The sequence below is a fragment of the Bombus bifarius genome, unplaced genomic scaffold (assembly GCF_011952205.1).
Source record: "Bombus bifarius isolate JDL3187 unplaced genomic scaffold, Bbif_JDL3187 scf7180000009243, whole genome shotgun sequence".
Taxonomy (NCBI): Eukaryota; Metazoa; Arthropoda; class Insecta; order Hymenoptera; family Apidae; genus Bombus; species Bombus bifarius.
Window position 1 is genome coordinate 4,012,516 of NW_022884989.1, and position 19,312 is coordinate 4,031,827.

General features: G+C 34.9%; 1 protein-coding gene across 3 annotated transcripts in view; it reads left to right on the forward strand.

The window, feature by feature from the left end:
• Positions 1-17,666, forward strand: part of LOC117214736 (ecdysone-induced protein 78C) — a 141,078-nt gene extending 123,412 nt beyond the window's left edge. Inside the window, exons 3-8 of one of the 3 annotated variants that reach the window (XR_004488928.1) lie at positions 5,487-5,628; positions 7,137-7,513; positions 8,278-8,595; positions 8,909-9,305; positions 9,761-17,404; positions 17,528-17,666. Coding sequence is in view for 2 of the 3 variants with exons in the window: in XM_033461031.1 (XP_033316922.1) it covers positions 5,487-5,628; positions 7,137-7,513; positions 8,278-8,595; positions 8,909-9,301 (1,230 nt within the window). In the remaining variant the exon portion in view is untranslated. Of the gene's footprint in view, positions 1-5,486; positions 5,629-7,136; positions 7,514-8,277; positions 8,596-8,908; positions 9,306-9,760; positions 17,405-17,527 lie in introns of those variants that run through there. The other 2 variants (XM_033461031.1, XM_033461030.1) reach the window with 2 other exon arrangements.
• Positions 17,667-19,312: the final 1,646 nt, after the last annotated feature.

Sequence of the window (19,312 nt, forward strand, 5' to 3'; positions counted from 1 at the left end):
GGTTAAACTGAAATTATCGGTTTTTAAAATTTCGTATTTATATATAACACTTTCAAAATACTTTAACATCGATCTCCGATATCGTTTTCAACCAAAAGCATTGCGTCCACGAACAACTAAAATCCTTTCTTTGCTTTTGCCAATATTTCCAGAAAATGTGAAGAAAATCTCATTTACAATCACGTCACAATCGCTTCTCACTTGCTCGATACGAAATATGTAAGCACTTTACAGGCGGCTCACGATTCGCGTTTCCGCTTCTTCTCGCGTTCCTTTCCATGAAAACAACGTTTTTCAGCTTTTTCGAACTGGTCAGAAAAAAGAACGATGTCTCGAGACTCACTGTCCAGCGTCGACATTCTTCCGATGTTCGACCAAGATGGAAAATAAAATTGAATTATGCATCGCTCCGTTCAAATAGAGAAATACCTTATCGAAGAGAAAAAGAGTCTCGCACGCAAATAATTCAGCATCAGCTGGCACCGATTTGAAAATTCTTGCGATTGATACTCGACGACGGGACGTTTCCTTTCGAACAAGATTCCATTCTTTCTCCCGAAAATATCTTCTGCAACCCCGTTAAGAAGATATTTTATTATGCTTTATATCTTTGGAAGAATCCATTTCTTTTTCTGCGCTTTCTTACAAGATATAATTTCCATACAATTTACGCGTACGTTCAACATTTCAATGAGCGAATTTCCCAAAAATACGAAAGAAATATTTGATCTTTCATTTAATTTGCAACGATGTTACGACGATTTGAAAGACGTAACTATCAGTAGCGGAGGACGATCAAAAGTACGTTTAAGCGCTATATTTCTTGAAAAATGAATTTATAAAATATTTTCTCTGATATTTCCAGATCTACTTGATCAGTTGATTCGAAATTTTGCGCGCACCTTCAGCGCGTGTATTCACATTTTTACTTATTTTACTATCCGCTATTTAAGGTAACAGAGATTGGTTGAAAAATTCATACGAAATGTTCGACAAATTGATTCGCGATACTTTATTTACAGAAAGGAAAGCAATTATGTGATATTGTATAACGAGGAAATTGGTTTTCGAAAGATAAATTATTCATTGAGATTTGTAGATTTACTGGTCGATGAAAATTCTATTTGAAAGATGGAAAAGTAAATCTAGCTGCTTCCGTTATTTTTTTCAGAGCACGAGCATATTTTTAGAAATAAAGCTTTACGTGAATCGAAACGGTAGATATCTCTTTGAAATTTCATGAATATTCCAACTCTTTCTGATGGAATTTCGCAAATTCTGCGTCTCTATTAACATTTTCTATCTAGTAAAAGTACAAATAGGTATAAATTATCGGACAATTCATAACGAAAGAAATACGTCATAGTCTCGAGTAATATCCCTACACGATATAGTAATTCTGTCTCTGTCATCCTGCGTCACGAATCTACAAAATTAATTAATTCCCAACAATTAATTCCCGCAGAGTTAACGATCACGTTTCCATTCTACAAAACTAAACTCTAAGCTGATATTAGTTTTCTTCGTCAGTCTGTATCTTTCCATTTTCTCAACGTTATTTCTAATTTTTCCCATCGTTCGAAACGCCTGCTATCCATGACAAGGATACGAAATTCGTTATCTTAGCAATCCGTCAGCAGAGAACACTCGCGATAATTCAAATCCTATGCAACCGGATAGTAATCGACTGGGAAATGAAAAGCAAAGGCTGAATCAGCAGGACGACCTCGGCTTAAAATTAATTACGCGAGATTCGCTTGCTATAACCGGGATCCTATCCGACTGCATGATATCAGCCTTCTCGGGCCTCGTAATGCCTTTACACGTGCACGGCCATAGAATTAGGAAGTCTACAGGATCTCTCGTTGATCTGTTCCACTTTCTCCGTGAGAAGGAATTCGATAATTCTTCGACGCGCGGAAACTTTCGAAAATTCTCCGATTGTTGATAGTCGACATAGTGTGTAAACGCTTGTACGTGGTTTGTTAGCATAGATAATGGCTGAACCGTAACAGATAAGAGAAATTGTAAGAACAGATATCTTGTAAATGACGTTGCAACTCCATGGTATGGTTTGCATGTATTGTAGGTATTGTACTTTCATCGACGATGGATTTGTGCGTGCATGTTAGCATTTGAAGTTTTAGAAGAAATCGATCAGGGGAAAATGGCTTGAATGCGTAAGAGATATTTCTTGAAAGGAAGAATGGAAAAATACGATACACTTTATGAAATATTAGTTAAAAATATGAAATCTTTTTGTACAAGAAAAGATAGACTTTAGAAACGATGTATTGGGAACGTATATGATTAATACGTTGATATTAAAGATTTATTTGATCATAAGAATGAAGAATATGAAATTCGTAATGACTACTACGAATTACATAAATTATTGCCAAGTATTTGTATTTCATCGTAATGTTGAATCGATCGATTTATAGGATTAATGTTACCACACGTAACGAACAAATACACTCCGATGTCGATAAATTATTCAATATTTTCCGAAATATCAGCAACATGCACATACATTATGCACACGTATGCATATGGGATTTAGTAACTACCTAATTTCTCTCGTATAAATCGATTTATCCTTACAATTATGGCTGTTTGTTTTCAATCGCTACTGTGTGGTAGTTTGATTTTTTCGTAATTTTGTAATTAAAAATACACTTTGTCAAAAAGAAGCAAGTTTCCGGATTCTTTTAAACAACAGTATATATTTCTGTCGTATAAATCGATTTATCCTTACAATTATGGCAGTTTGTTTTCAGTCGCTACTGTGTGGTAGTTTGATTTTTTCGTAATTTTGTAATTAAAAATACACTTTGTCAAAAAGAAGCAAGTTTCCGGATTCTTTTAAACGACAGTATATATTTCTGTCGTATAAATCGATTTATCCTTACAATTATGGCAGTTTGTTTTCAGTCGCTACTCTGTGGTAGTTTCATTTTTTCGTAATTTTGTAATTAAAAATACACTTTGTCAAAAAGAAGCAAGTTTCCGGATTCTTTTAAACGGCGGTATACATTTAGAAAAAATAAGAGCAGTGTCTCAGGTGTTACAAAAGTAACAAGTTGGATATGGTTTCGGACTAAAAAGCGTGTTTGTTCTTGGAGAAATTAGCACACCATAAATTCACGTTATATTTCCGTGTTGCGACCATTCGGACGCTTTATTTGCCGAACGTTTACATAAAGGCGATAAACGGATCGATTCTCGTAAATCAATGAGGGACGTCGAGCTGTAGAAGCGGTGGCCGGTAATGGTTGTACGGGACTATCTTGCCGTTTTAGAAAGCTCGTTTTTTCCCCTATCGTTTTTCTCCACGAACGACATTTTTACGATCCCTAAATCCAGCCTGAGACCTGAGAGAATTAATCGGCGATTGTGCCAGTATTCGGTATCCTTGAGAGCTAGATCGATTCCGCCCCCTAAGCTACGGCTCTCAGACTTTTCTCGGTCGCACTGCACCAGCAAACTTTCACTCCGGATTATCGAATATCCTCCTAACAATCATTTTTACCTATAAACGATGAAATTTTCTTGGAAACTTAACAATTAGGAAAAGTTTGTCGTTAGAGCGTTCCAAATGTGTATCTACGTATATAGAATTTATGAACGCAGATCTAGGGCTATTTAATTCGTGTTGACGATCATAATCTTAGTTGAGTTGAAAGATCTATGAAATTTGTATTGAAAATTTTGCAGAAAAATGATTATAGTTCGATCGATGTTGATCGACTTCTCGACGTTGTTTAACTCTGCCAGAATTATCAGACAAATGACACATACTTTTACTCCTGTAACTTACAGAAGGAGAAATTGTAAGAAAGCTACTTTGTCTCTGGTTTTCATGATTTTTGCACATGCCGTAGAGATCAACGTTTTTCAAACAACGTTCTCCTGTATGTACGCGTAACAAGGATTGACAAATCTAACACAAACACAATACAGCGACGATATTCATTTTTAACTGGGCTATAACACACATTTCGTACAGCCTGGTATATGCGTTTGTGCACAGCGCTTGAAGCTGGTCCAGCTCTCGTTTATTATTACTATAAACAAAAGATAGCCGGTCGACGAACAATGCGTTCGGTTACACGTGGATACGGGAAAAAGTTGTTCGAAAAAACGTTCATCCCTGCAACATATCCAAAAATCATGGAAATCGGAAACGAAGTAGCTTTTCTACAGTTTCAGCATGAAAAACAAAAAAGAAGAAAAACAATGGTAATAGAAATTAAATAAACAGCAAACGTATCGATAGCAGGTTCCAACAATAAACCGAGAAAAATATCTGTAGAATTGGAAAGTAATCTGAAAGAATTTCCCAAGTGGCCTTGTCTTATTTTTATATTATTTCGCATCGTGTGACACAGCATCCGTTCAAAACGAATAGGATTTACCAACAACGTATAGCTCGAGACAGAGGAATCACGAACGTTCAATTTTCAACGGGCCAGTTCGACCATAACGTTTGTCGGATTTGTCGAGGCAATATCGCGCGATGAAAAGGGATTTCTCTTTCCCTGGGAAGACGATGGAGAAGCGACAGAGGCAAAAGAGACCGACGAATCGAGGCTATTCGACGCTCGAACAGCCTTTGATGTGACCCCGTAATCGCTTTGAACTTTCCACCGTGTCTCGACGCGTTAATATTTGTCAGCAATTTCTTTTTTCCTTCTCGATTATGCTCGAACACGATTACCGGCTAGTATCGATGATAGACCGTTCAAATCATCGAGTCGGACACTTATTACGCGATCGTCTGAAACGAGAAAGCAATCGCGATGCAAGGGATTAAATAATATAGAAAAAGACGTGAATCGTAAAGTTCTTATTAAGCGGGTCGAACGATCTTGTAAACATACGTAGCTGACGCTGATGACAGGAACAAAGATATCGTATCATTTAAATCCTTGAAATCTTTAATATCAGTATATTTCGTTCGAATAAATTTTTGCGTAGAAGAGAAAGAGAACTTCTTTGAGGTAACTTTGAAAACTATCAAGTGTCTTATTGATAATCTACATTGATCGATTGACTGACATCAGTAAAACTGTTATTAACGTGTTATTCGAGTAAAGCACATGGACACAAGAGAATAGAAAAGTGTCAAGGATTCGCAAGACGAATGCTGCTTTTCTTAAAACCTTGAGAAAGATTGATAAAAGAATTGCATATTTAAAGGCAATTAATCAGCATGTGGATCCCAAATGCTAAAATGACTATATTTCTTTTAGTAAGCAGCGTACTAATTGAATTAGCGAAATTTACGAAGATTTACATTCGGTAATAAATTTTAATAGCGAATACAGAATTTTAATGTCGCTCCTCGAACGCAAATTCTTATTTCTTATATTCTTCCTTTTCTTCTTCTTGAGGTAGCAACAATGCACGTGAAAGTATGATTGCTCGTACTACCACTGCTCATAAATAATAATTCGCTAAATGTCAGTTCTTTTTCTTTTCAGGGCTTCTTTAGAAGAAGCATTCAAAAGCAAATAGAATACAGGTGCCTGAAGGACGGCAATTGTTTGGTCATCAGAATAAGTCGGAATCGCTGCCAATACTGCAGATTCAAGAAGTGCCTAGCTGTCGGCATGTCCAGGGATTGTAAGTAATCACCTGCGTAAGCACTTTTCGTTAACTCACTACAATACCGATAGGATATCGTAGAAAAGGAATCTTTGAAACGTTTTAAAACATATAATTCCATTCTTTCGATCATATTTTTCGTGCCAAATTTTATACAATTATATCCTTTTCATGTCTCCATAGCAATTATTATACTTGTTTGTTTTTTTACGCGCGGAAACGTATCGATAAAGATGCACGATCAACGATAACATACGGCGGTAAGTATAATAACTGGCGGTAAAACACGATCTCGGTGAAACGATTGTCGATGAAATGATTATCGGTGATTCGAAGGTAACCCTACTGAAATAGCCATTCATAAGCCAATTATAATCTCTTTTCTTGAATAAAAATAAATTACTATCCCTTTCAAACGATTCTCTTTTGCCTAAGTAATAATTTTTAATTACTTGAACTGGTTAAATATGTTAATGATGGGAAATGTCCAAGCTCTCTAGTTCCTTTGCCGCAAAAGTTGCTCGAATTTATTTGCAACTTAGCGCTCTTAGACTCTTTATATGCCCAGTGGCAATAGCTAGCGTGTCTTTCAGTTTCCGGAAATTCCGGCATCCGTCGAGTAGCGAGAGAGAGTAAAGCAAACTGAAACGAAGTTGCGTACATAATTAAACGTCAAAGTTCCATCGTGCAATATGCGGTGGTGTATAATAGGAAACCGTCGGAGCTTTCCGAGCTAGCATTGTCGGCGAAATCGTAATAAGCCTCTGCTAGTCTTGTGATCCGCTTAAGAAGCGGATGTAACCGGGGTAAAGCTGGCCCGAAAGCTCTGCACCCTCTGTTGTTCGGAGTAATTCTCTCGAGTACCGTATAAAATACTAATCTTTCGTAAATACGTTCATTTTCGAGACAGGATGCTAGGATGAGCAGTGTAGCGTGCGTAGGACGTCGAAATATTATTAGATCGGTACATACGCTTGTAGCTTTTTTCACATAAAGCTGCAACTACACGCACAGTTACCTCGAGCGATCTATTTATCTTCGAAATAATTTACATCTAATTCTCTACACTCTCTGCTTCGTAATTTCATTACAGTAGATTCCACGAAACGTCATATTAGTCGACGTAAATTTCCTATAATCCTACATTTCTATAATCTCGTCATAATGACTTCTTCCAAGGATCATGTATTTCATCGAAATAATTTTCATGTAATCCTGTAGACTTCCCTCTGTAATCTCGTTTTATTAGTTTCTTCCGAACGTCGTATTAAATGGTAGTAACTTTCACGTAATACTATGGTTATTTTAGACTACGTTCTAAAAAAAAAAAAAACCCCACCAACTTTAAGACTCGACAAAACGTTTGCATTTTAAAACCGTCAGAATCGATGGATCGCTTCTTAAAATCGTCGTCTTTAAGGCTCGACGACGACAGTATTTTTAAGTCGGTATTTTTAAGAATGAACGATTAGATTGGGAAATTGCTCTTCGAATAACTAAAGTAAATATCGTTCTCACGATTTCAGCCGTTAGATACGGCAGGGTGCCGAAACGTTCGAGGGAACGCGGCCCCGAAGACACAGTACCGACCACCACGTCAACGACCACTACCACCGGAGTACAACAACTCACGTCCCCTGCTGGTGCTAACAATAACAATAATAACACCAACAACAATAACAACAACACCAGCAGCCAAAACAATAACAACAACAGCCAAGCACAGAACGCTATACCGTGTGTGCCGCCAGCTGCTGTGGTAGAGGCAGATCAGTCAGACGCGGACGTGAAACAGTTGGCGGTTTACGACGTGATACTTCAAGTTTCTCAGGCGCATCACGCTCACTGTGGCTTCACCGAGGAATCAACGAGGGGCATCGTCCGGAAACCGATGATAATACCGGTGAGTTCGCTCGAAAATTCAGAGTGAAGTTACAGAAGCATGGATACATTAGTAGCGGATACGACGAAGGAGCTCGTTCGCTGTTGTAACTTTGTTGATTAAACAACAGGAAGCAAAACTATGAAGATCGTTCTACGTAAAAATAAGAAGGTTAATTGTTATGATTTTTTACATAATACATATTATGTAAAAATATGCATTGGTAGATGTCGTAATAGATGAAAGGTCGATCGTATATATGTGAGAAATTTCTAAACAATTGTTCGAAATACTTACGATCAATAGAATTCCAAATTTCATCTCATTATCATTACTAGGTCGATTAATACGCTTTGATGGCCATATATATCAGGATATTTGCTGATATTTAGTACGAATTATCGTTGTTTCGTTAATTATCTCTGTTTTTTCATTGGTATTATTATATATTCGCCTTATATTAAAAAATGCAATAAAATATGAAATAAAATAAAATTTGTTAGCGTATTTCAGTAAATATAGCGAATAGATAAGTATCCTTATACTTGTGGCTAACAATGTGTATACGTAGTTCATTTTTAATACTATTATTAATTATCTGATATTATTACTTATATTACGTTTATTTATTGGCATAACGTTTCGTTAGTTGGTTCATTAGTTAATTAATTATTCGAAATTACCGCGTCGTATCCGCTTCTAATTAATTGATTAACATATTAGAATGACGCGGTGGAACTGGAACTGGCAGCAACGCCTGTTTCTTTTATAATCCTGCTGATTAGGCGAGTACTTCTTCGCAGCCCGCCAGCCCAGAGGACCCAGAGGCGGCATCCTCGACAGCAGAAACAGTTGAATCGCAAAGGATCTGGCTTTGGCAACAATTCGCCACTAGGATAACGCCATCGGTACAAAGGGTGGTGGAGTTTGCCAAAAGGGTGCCAGGATTTTGTGATCTTTCGCAGGACGATCAATTAATTCTGATTAAGGTCGGTTTCTTTGAAGTCTGGCTAAGCCATATCTCAAAGATGACCACTGACAGTTCGATGACATTCGAGGATGGTACTTATATCACTAGGCAACAAATGGAATTGATGTACGAGGTAAGAACTCGCTTGTCGTTTTCTATGGCCGTAGGTTGCAATCAGTGTCTAATAATTCGATGCGAAAAGCAACATAAAAATCTGAAAATTGAAACGTATTGCGATAGAGTCTCGTTTATAAGAACAAGCTAATACTCGAGTATTTAAATATACGAACTCATAATTAAATGTCAGTTACCCGAACAATGGTCGAACGTAGCTTGAATTATCCCGTGACTATTAAATTTGAAATCTCACTCGATATCACAACGACACAAAATGTCAGAGAATATCAACAATCGTCCATTAATTGATCAATACGAAACAAAAACAGCCAGACTTCGTGTCTGCTTTGATGCAATTCACTTCGGCCTTAAACGCCCATCAACTATCGGACACCGAATTGGGCCTTTTCTCCGGCGCCGTTCTTCTGGGTGAAAGACCAGGTCTGAACGACGTGAAAACAGTGCAGAGGCTTCAGGATCGTCTTCTGGAGGCGCTGAAGGTTCAAGCGTTACGGAATCACACGGTTTCCGGCGAGGCTACTTCCGCGGGAGGTTGTTCCGGTGTCTCGAGCGTCTCACAAAGGATACCAGAATTAAGAACTCTGGGCGCCAGACATGCGAATCTGCTCGACTGGTTCAGGAGGAACTGGACCAAGCTCAAATTGCCACCCCTGTTTGCCGAGATATTCGACATTCCTAAGTGTGAAGAGGATCTTCAGTGAAGAGGTGATTATCTTAAATTATGATTTCTTTATGTTTCCTAAACCCTTAACAAGCACAGTGCAATATTGATCACCGCTAATCCATAGAAATACATTAAATATCTAAAGTATATGGTGATCTTTATAATGTTTGTTAAATAAAACAGATCCCTTTCGTTTCTTTAATTGCGTCCACGAAAGATCGAAATCTGCATAAACAACCTCGATCTACCGATGAGATTCTACTGTATTAAATAGGTCGAAATGGTGTTTACACGGGATATCTAAAATCCCATCTTCGAATAATTCGAATCTTTCTTATTCTTCCAATCTCGTGGTGCGCGTTACTCGCGAAGTCGCACTCCATAAATCCAGGTTTGCATTTTCGTCCACGCCCCTCAGCTCCACGATTCGATTTGCAATTCAACGCGGCAATCTGCACGATAGCGAAGAATTTTAATGGTGGGATCGTCTTTAAAGAATGTTTCAGAGTACATCGAGTTAATTCGACGAGAATGAACGGCCCTGCCGGAAGAGTCTTTCTAATTGCCGGTGTTCATCGCACAAATGCAGCTCGGACCTCGAGGACGATTTGTTTTCGCTCGTTGGCGGTGACGTACAGCGGTACGATGACGAGACGACGATTCGATTCGAGCGAAAAAAGGAAAAAAAGGAAGCGCAAAGACCGCTGCGATCTGCCAGCGATATGGCGACTCGATCTTCGCCATCATCGAGATCCATCTTGTGCTCTTCACTTTGTTTCACTCGTACAGGCTGGGAAGATGGATCGTTTGGCGAGGCGAAGGGTACAGATTGCTGATCGAAACACTCTTGACACGATATACGAAGAGAAAGAGAAAATTTATTCGATTAACAGAAATAGAATGAGCTATACAATGCGAACAATCGACGATTGGATCGATTACGTATTGGACGAAGTATATATATATATATATTACATAAATGTGTGTATGTGTGTGTATATATATATATATACGACGAGTGAATAACTTTTAAAAAGTTACTAGATTTTGAAAAAGAAAAGTACTCTTTCTTTGAGATAATTATAAAGGCAAGCCCTCCATCGATTGTTCTAAATCGTGCAAGGGTAGGTAGAGAGTTGAAAACGGGATTTTCAAGTAGAAGGAATTTGTATCATTCGCTATACGTGTGCAATAAGACGCACTACTCCAACGAAAGCATTTTAAATAAGTACATAGTCAAGTCGGTGAGCAAGGGAATCAAGTTTCGTATCGTGTTGGTCTGGCGCATATCGTTGATTGCAATAAAGCGACGCAGTGATCGAACACGCGTCGCATCAAAAAGATAGCACAAAATCGTGATCGCTTTACAAGGCACGTTTATTATTACGATTTTATCCAGTTAAAATAATTCTCAAGCGAATTTTTCGGAACCTTGGCTAATCGAGGATCGTATAAACGTTCAAAGTGCAGTCCGTGTGCAGCGATCTGTCGAAAACAGTGATCGAAAATCTCACGAATACATACGAGTACAAGATGCAACGTCGAACTTGTAAACATATCGAAAACATAATATCATATTTTTTTCATGCAATCGACTCTCAAAAATACCATTTCCATCCCCCCCAGTGTGAAAACTGTGACTCAATAGATAGCTGCACGTTCGCGCGATCGCAAAAGAGAATAAATATATAAATAAATATGGTGGTACGTACATATAAATGATACACGCATGTTACAACGTGGACGAATGCATGCGCGTACAAAACTGACACTTAGACACTTAATATACATATACAAAGTAAAAAGTTTCACGCTATATAAAAGCTCAAAAGGAAATCTTTATAGGACGTATCTCTCTAGATGCATCCGCTACGAATCTCAATCTATGCAATCTCTATTTTTATTACTTGACAAGTAGTATAGTGAATTACCTTTATGGATATTGTTGCGTCGCTTCAGGGTGTTCCGCGGAAAGTGAGAATAACATGCTCGAAGTTGTTCTTTCGTTAAGACTTCTAAAATTCTCGGTGTAAGGATTTTTAGTGAATAAATATCTCGCGTACGTAACGAAAAAAGGAAACGAAGAAAAATAAAAGTTAAAGAATTGAACGTTGTGTATAATAATATAATGTACTTGTTACGTTGAACTGTTGTATTTGTTATCGATCCACGGCCGAAAATCGTTTTCCGATCGTTGACAAAATCCTGAAGTGAGCATGTTTGAATCTTCGAACTCTTGAACGCTAATAATTCTCTGACAATGACTAGCATGTAACGTGTATCGATATGTAATTAATATACATATACGTATGTATATATACAGTGGTGGATAAAAGAACATCTAAGGAATTAAATCATCATAGTAAACGCTATAATTTATTAAGGAGGAACTATATTTTATAACACGGGTCACAGTATAGTATGAGAATATATATGATCTGAAAAAGGATGAAACAAATAATTATATGTATAGGGATGAGAAAGGATGTATTTTATTTGAAGAAAGCAATATTTTAATCAAGAAATGAAAGATTCATTAGACAAAGTAGTATAAATTTGATTGCAACACTTTATCAATATATTTATGCCGAATTTAAGATTTAATGTCCTTTTAGTAGATTTTCTTTTGGTCTAATTGAATTTCTTATTCCATTATCAATTTTATGACGTTTACTCGTGGATAATTTATGGATTTACACTACTTTGTGAAAGATATTATTAATAGATTTTCCTATTAAGTCCTATTATATGAATACAACTTCACAAACGAATGAATATCTACATATCAGAGAGAGGGAATTTCATAAATCAATCATACAAATATTAGCATTAAACATACAGTTACGCAAATACATAAAAATATGAATTTTTAACCTTTCCTTTAGCCATCACTGTATATATTATATATTCATTGTGAGAAATGAAGAAAATGTAAGTTTATCTATTAGAGAAATTAATGTTTTATCTAGCGTCGTACTTAAATTAAATATAATATATCGTCGATATATCACTGTCGCTAAAAAAAGGAAAGAAAATGTGAAAAAGACTATCTTCACGATAACTAGAAGGAGGAGAAAAAATTCCAACTCTAAGCGCTCACATCAAGTTGTGAATAAACATATCATACCTAATTAATATATTGAACAAAGAAGGGAGATATCATCGTTTAATATAATATAAATATGAGTCTATATATATATTAAAATATATATATATATAAAGATTATAAATCTATATGCCAGAAAAATAGTTATTAAACGCATTATGTCGAATGAACGTAGATCTACAATAGTAGGCCATTTTTCAATCCACTAAGGCAACAAAAATTTATATGCGTGTACATTCATACACATGCGCATACGTATACACACGTGAACGTAATTATAATTTTCTTTTTCCTATTTCTGATTCCTCTGATAAAAATCAACAACCGAATGCTTCTCTCGACTCTCTTACAATCTACCAAAACAGATCTGCGCGAAAAAATGATGTAATAAGAGAGGAAAGCACGTGCAGCGAGTCGTGCTGGAATATCTTTTAAATTATTATTAATATCTTGTCCTCTTCGTCGCGAGACACGTAAAGGAGGAAAATTTCAATAAAATGTAAACAAATCAAGTCACTTGATATACCTATATGTATGTATGAGAATTTTTATGTGTACATAAATTCTGCAACTTGAATCGATTTAGTGGCTGTCCTAATCATCTATATTAAAGTAGAAACGAAAATGAAGAGAGAAAAAGTTACGACATTTTCCTCCTGTGATATTTGAATTGCGATTCGTTTGTTTGTTTCTTTCTATTTTCTATCTTTTTTATTCAAAATTTCTAGTCCCCACGACTTATTCGCCAAGTTAATAGTCGCGTAACGCGATACGCTCGTAAACGTTGTTGGAACACGTTAATCGAAACGGCCAAATACTTAAATAACGATATTAATATAAAATAATGATCACTCGATCACGCCGGCCAATCATCTTTACTAGATTTCTCCTATTGAACTCAATGCTATCGCTATATAAGTCATTGAATCTCACAAACGTTCAAAAATATACTATATTCCAATCGCATAACCTCAACTTGCTTCATCAAATGTGGTTGATTCGTCTTTGTAAATTGTATAACTATTATTTCATCGTAATTCGATAAATAAATGATTGGCCGGCATAATCAAAAAAGCTAATAAGAATGAGAATTGATGTTATATTGATTTAAATTAAAGTCCAATATCCTTTCTTTTTCTTTCCCTCGTCTCGTGTTCCGACCGAAGCGCAAAATCGTCTTTTCCTCTTTACACGTTTCCTCTCAGTCTCGTTTCCATTCTCCCCGTTCCATCCACTTTAATCTCGTGTGCTATTTGCTCTCATATGCTACTTTTTAACATTGAGATTTCGGTCATGGTGCTATAATATCTGTACATATACTGTGGGAATCGTTGTGTAATCAATGTACCATTATTATTAATATTATTCGAACTATAATCGCATCCAATATACTTATTATTATTATTTTATTATTTTGATATACTCATATTTACATGACCGTTACGTTTAACGATACATCAACTTATAAATTTGTCTCGTAATTTGCGCACGAATATTGGGAAACGCTAACAAAGAAAAAAAGATGGCGATTCCTTTCATTTCAGAGATAAAAATATATAGTAAATATATATATATATATAAATATATACATATATTCCGCCCGTAAAACAGGACTCTGCAATAATCATGATTTTGTTTGATATTGATTCTATGATTGTATATTTATAGATAAGTTGAGCTCAAGCGTGCATCTCGTTGCGTACGCTATATCACATATATTATACATACTCTTCATTTTTATATAGGCGAGATATCGAGATATCGACTGCATACTATATCTATACCGGATGTTTTATAAATCGTAAAACAATCAGGAAAATAGAAGACTCCACGGTCAAATATAAGGCGATTCCCACAATAAAGGTATTCCTGAATCTGAAGTTCTAGCATCTTTGACAGAAACTTGACGATAACCTAAATAGTACTTTCTAAATTATATGTTAGGTAGATTCGCGCGAGATCGTCCTACATCCGGCACAGAATCTGCACGGTTCTTCTCTGATCGATTCACGATTTATAAAACAGCCTATGTATAAAACGATATATCGAAGTGATTAAGGTGACGATGACGATGGATGACGGCGTGCCAAGCAAGGCGGGAATTGTTCTTTAAAAGCAAAAAAAATATAATATTACATATATATGTATAAAATAATATAAACGACGATAATGATATTAAGGTAAATAAGTACGACAAAACGACTGCTCTATACTGCTAAAGTACAAATGTTTCATTTATTTGTTTTATAAAAACGATATCGATTTGTTAGAGATTAGGTTTAATGCGTGCACGCTCAAGCGCGCGATGTACGTGTAATTATATTTATTTGTTAATCTCTCCCTATATCTTTCTCTCTCTCTCTCTCTCTCTTTCTCTCTTTCTCTCTCTCTCTCTCTCTCTCTCTCTCTCTCTCTCTTTCTTTTCCTCTCTCAAGTATAATAATGTGGCCCCTCCATCTACATATATAGCGTCCTAACGTGACGCATACACAATAACGTGATACGCTCATGCTCGCTCATTTCACGTTCACCACGACATCTAATTTCACACGCAATCCACATATCTCTCCTGCCGTACTTATGTAATAGTCGCATGACATATGACAGTTTGGTCCTAGTAATATATGGGTGCGTACAGGTACATAAGGATACGAAATTCGTCGTTTTCGTCGTAACACGCACAGATTTTGAGCTCCTCATACCCCTCTCACGGATAATCACCATGGTGGTGTCAGATGATCGATGCTGAATAGCAGGAAATATAACTTACAAACTATAGCTAACAGAATGGCTCCTTTTGTGCAGCGTTTCCCAATCGTTTCCGTTTTTGCCAATTAATTTAACGAGCCTTGACCTTTTATGTTTTCTAAGTAAATTTTTTACCATTTGTAATTATGAAGATATCGTATTGTGTTCGTTCCGAAAAGGTGGAAAGGTGTATGTAATATAAAGAAAATCTTATGAATTCATGAACTACCTTTGGATATAATATCTGCTTACTATTTCTAAGCTAAACATTTTCACTTTTTGTAAACAATACGTAGATTGGGAAATGTTGATTTGTTTAATCAAGATGCGACAATAATACGTATATATTGCTTAATAGCAAAACAATAAATTGTATAAGTATGACTACTTATGAAATTATAATGACGTGATTCAGCAATTTTGTTTCTTAGATACAACAAATGATTTCAACTACTGTTCTGTCGTTGTAAAATGTTTTAATTCATTTGTGCTCAAAATGTCGAAAACAATGCATGAATTTTAAGAAACTTTCATGTTTTAATTCAGTATATTATTGCCAGATAAAAGCGTGAAAAATATTTTTCTAACAAAAAAGACACTAATTTTTTAATACGCCTCTACTACAAATAATAGTTCCGAGCAAAGATGAATTAAAATGAATTTAATATTTCATACAACGCTATTTGTATTACAGATTCAATAAATACGTTATTATTGTCGTTGCTTGATTCAATCATATATTCTGCGTTATATTTCCATCTCATTCATGGGTGTTCATTAAATATTATTTTCTCTTTTATATTACTTCACCTACGATCGTACTTAATCGCATCAGTATCGTTTCATCCGATAACCGATTAATTTCCGACATATCAGAATATATCTGCTAAATCGAATAGCAATTCAATTAACATTTAATCCTTTCGCAATGCAATATGTTTTCCCTATTTTCCATTAGGCGGCCTGCATTAATTTATCGTACAATTAATACGCGCTTCTGTTCATATGAATATCTTAGCGCGAAGTATTTTTATGATGTATAAATAATTTTGAGAGAATTATATATGACATTTAGTTTGAAATAAAATTACACACGATAAGGTACGCAATTTAAATTAATTCAATGAATGCAAAGAGTTTGAGTAAATAGGGAAAACAACGGAAGAAATAAAATAAAACAAAGTAATTAACCGAAGAAAGAATCGCTATTGAAACTATTGGATGATTCACGAAATTGGAATCCAAAGGAAATGCAATGGAAAGTAATTGTCATGCTGTTCGTAATGCATCACGATCTAACGGATGCACGAAGAAATAAAGAAACAAAATAATGTATGTATATCTCTATCATACATACCGTCGCAATAATCGATCGATATTTTATATTTTTTTCCTGTAAGACAAAAGTTTGTCCACTTTAGCTCTTTGCAAATATGCGCGTATCGATCGTATTTTTGTAAATCCTCTAGAAACCGATTTCATCCGAAGTTCACGCTGCCATCAGATATTTGAACGTCTCATAACGTAAAATTGTTTTGCAACGAATCGCGATAAAAAGAAAAAAAACAAACTAGATCGCAGAGAGTTAAAATGCTCGGACAACGTTTGTCGACGGTAGAATACTTGACCATTTGAGTGCAGAGGATCGTGACCGCGTTCCTCGATACTCGGACAAGAAATACGAAAAGCACAGAAACGCTTCTCATATTTCTTCCGTTATAAAACAACTATTGGACATGCATAACATCGTATGTCCAGCAGTTGTGCCTTTACATTGAGAAAATCGTTCGTGATTCACTGTTATTTGATCAGTATCAGTTAATAAACTTTTTAAATAGTGTTAAAAAATAAAGGCAACATTTCTTTCTGTCTCGAATCCTTCATTTTACCCAAACTCCCAAAACACATTCTATTATTTAAAATCTACAATTTAAATGTATACATAAAACTACTCTCTGCACTCAAATGGTTCAATCAATGTTTAACGAGATTTTAATTGTCGTATAAGATCGTTTTGCGATAACAAATACAGGCGAGCTGAAACAATCGGAATGGAATTAAATTAATTATGTAAACTGTAATGAATTTAACTTGAATCTCGAATGCATACTTTTTAGTAAACACTGTTGATACAATGATAGTGTAAATGGATTAAAAAATCTTGTATGTGTGTTAGAATTATTCGTAGGCAATTAGAAAACGTAAAGTTTCTTAGTCGTTCACATTCGTGGCTTCCTTCTTTCGTATTTCCGCTCATTCTTCGTCACGCAAAGATGGAAAATTCAAGTATTAGTCATTTGTCCAATTAGCTTAATATATAATGTCGATATTTTAAAAACAACAGTGTCGATAAAATCGACTTTCGATCTGATCATATAAATGTTTAATTATTATTCGAAATTGTTTTAGAGGTTAGAAACTGCTCGAAACGTCTTCTGTAGTTCACAGTGGGAAGATATACGAAAAATTGCGATACAATACAATATTATGAAAGTTACTACTAAATGTAATTATCAGAAACATGTTTCCATAAAATTGTTTTAATTAATATTCTGTTAAATATTTCCTTTCTTGTAATAACAGAGTTAAAAATATTTTTCACATGGTTATATTGTGTATTTTTTATGCGTGTTTTAATAGTGTAAGCAAGTTCCGAATTTTCCGGAACGACCGGAATAATACGGGTATTCATACTTAGATATTCATACTATCCGGATAATGATTCAGTAGTATGTGTAAAGCAATATCTGTTACCTGAATAAGTACCTGTGTTATTATTTTAATTTTTGACACTAAAGGGTAATAAAAACTTCTAATTGTAAAAAATTATTTGCAAAAATCCAGATGAAACAGAATTATTAAGATATTGAAATAATACTTTTAAAAAGGAATACAATTCACGTTCATATCATACTAACTGACCATCTGAGTACCTTGGCTTAAACTATAAATATCTGTTTTATTCGGATAATATGAGTATCCATTGCTTAGAATACGCATTAATATTTTAATATAAACAAATTTCGAAATATAAAAATTTAATTTTATAATCTTGACAATGGAATGTTTTTTTAATTGTTTTTGTATTTACATAAAATATATTTATATTTATATTAATTCGTTAAATGGTTTGTACCAGTTATAATCCTTTGTTTAGTATAATTAGAAAGAAGACAAGAAATATAACTAAAAACAAGTTAATATGCATGGACTATATTGTATTTAAATTATATCCACCAGCTGCAAATGAAATCCAAAATTACAATGGACTATAGTTTATGTCTAAAATAATGATTGGAGGAACTAAATAATATAATAGGGTGCAAACACTATGATCAAGTTTTGGAAAAATATAAAATAAAGTTATTTTATGAGATAAATTTTTAAATACAACTTTTTATTATACAGCAGTATGAACAAACATCTTTATTATTTATGGAATAAAAATAAAAAATGCTGTAAATTACAGACATAATACATAAAAATTAACAAATTTAACATTAATAATAAATTTGTAGTAACCCCTTGCCTTATGATATAAGTTCCTACAGCGCGTGTTGTAACCATTGGCAAGATCGGCCAGACGTCGTACCATTTCACGGTCTGTCTGCGCGTTTGAAGTTGTTCAAATAGCACCGTTCTTTTGATATGTAAGGTACAACTAATTTTATGTTACATGTTTGATAAATAATTACTACCAATTTATCATTGAACAAGATTTTTAAGGGTATATTTCTAATATTTATCAAGAAAATATATCTGCGCGACCTAATGCGGTCAAGAAAGAAAATGTTTGTCGCATGTAGCCCGAAGAATATACCACGTTTCTCGCTCATGTTTCTTATGTTTGGCCCGAAGAACATGCCTCGAGTCTAACTCGTGTGTCTTATGTTTGGCCAGAAAAACGTACCATGACTCTAACTCGACGTTGTTGGTTAAGAGATAAGTACAATTAAATAAATATTTTTAAATGTTTCAAATATCTTCAATAAGAAATTTAGTTTCATCAGAATACAGAACTCTTAGATACAAATAAATAAAACTAAGATTTTTCTTGCCATCTATAACTTTTTCTATAATCACAATTCAAATTCACCTTAATTTTGTTGCTGCTAAGTTTTAGTACCTGTATTTGCACTGTATTTTTATGTGTCGAATAGAGTGTTTATATTAAAATATAGTGCTAAAAAACAT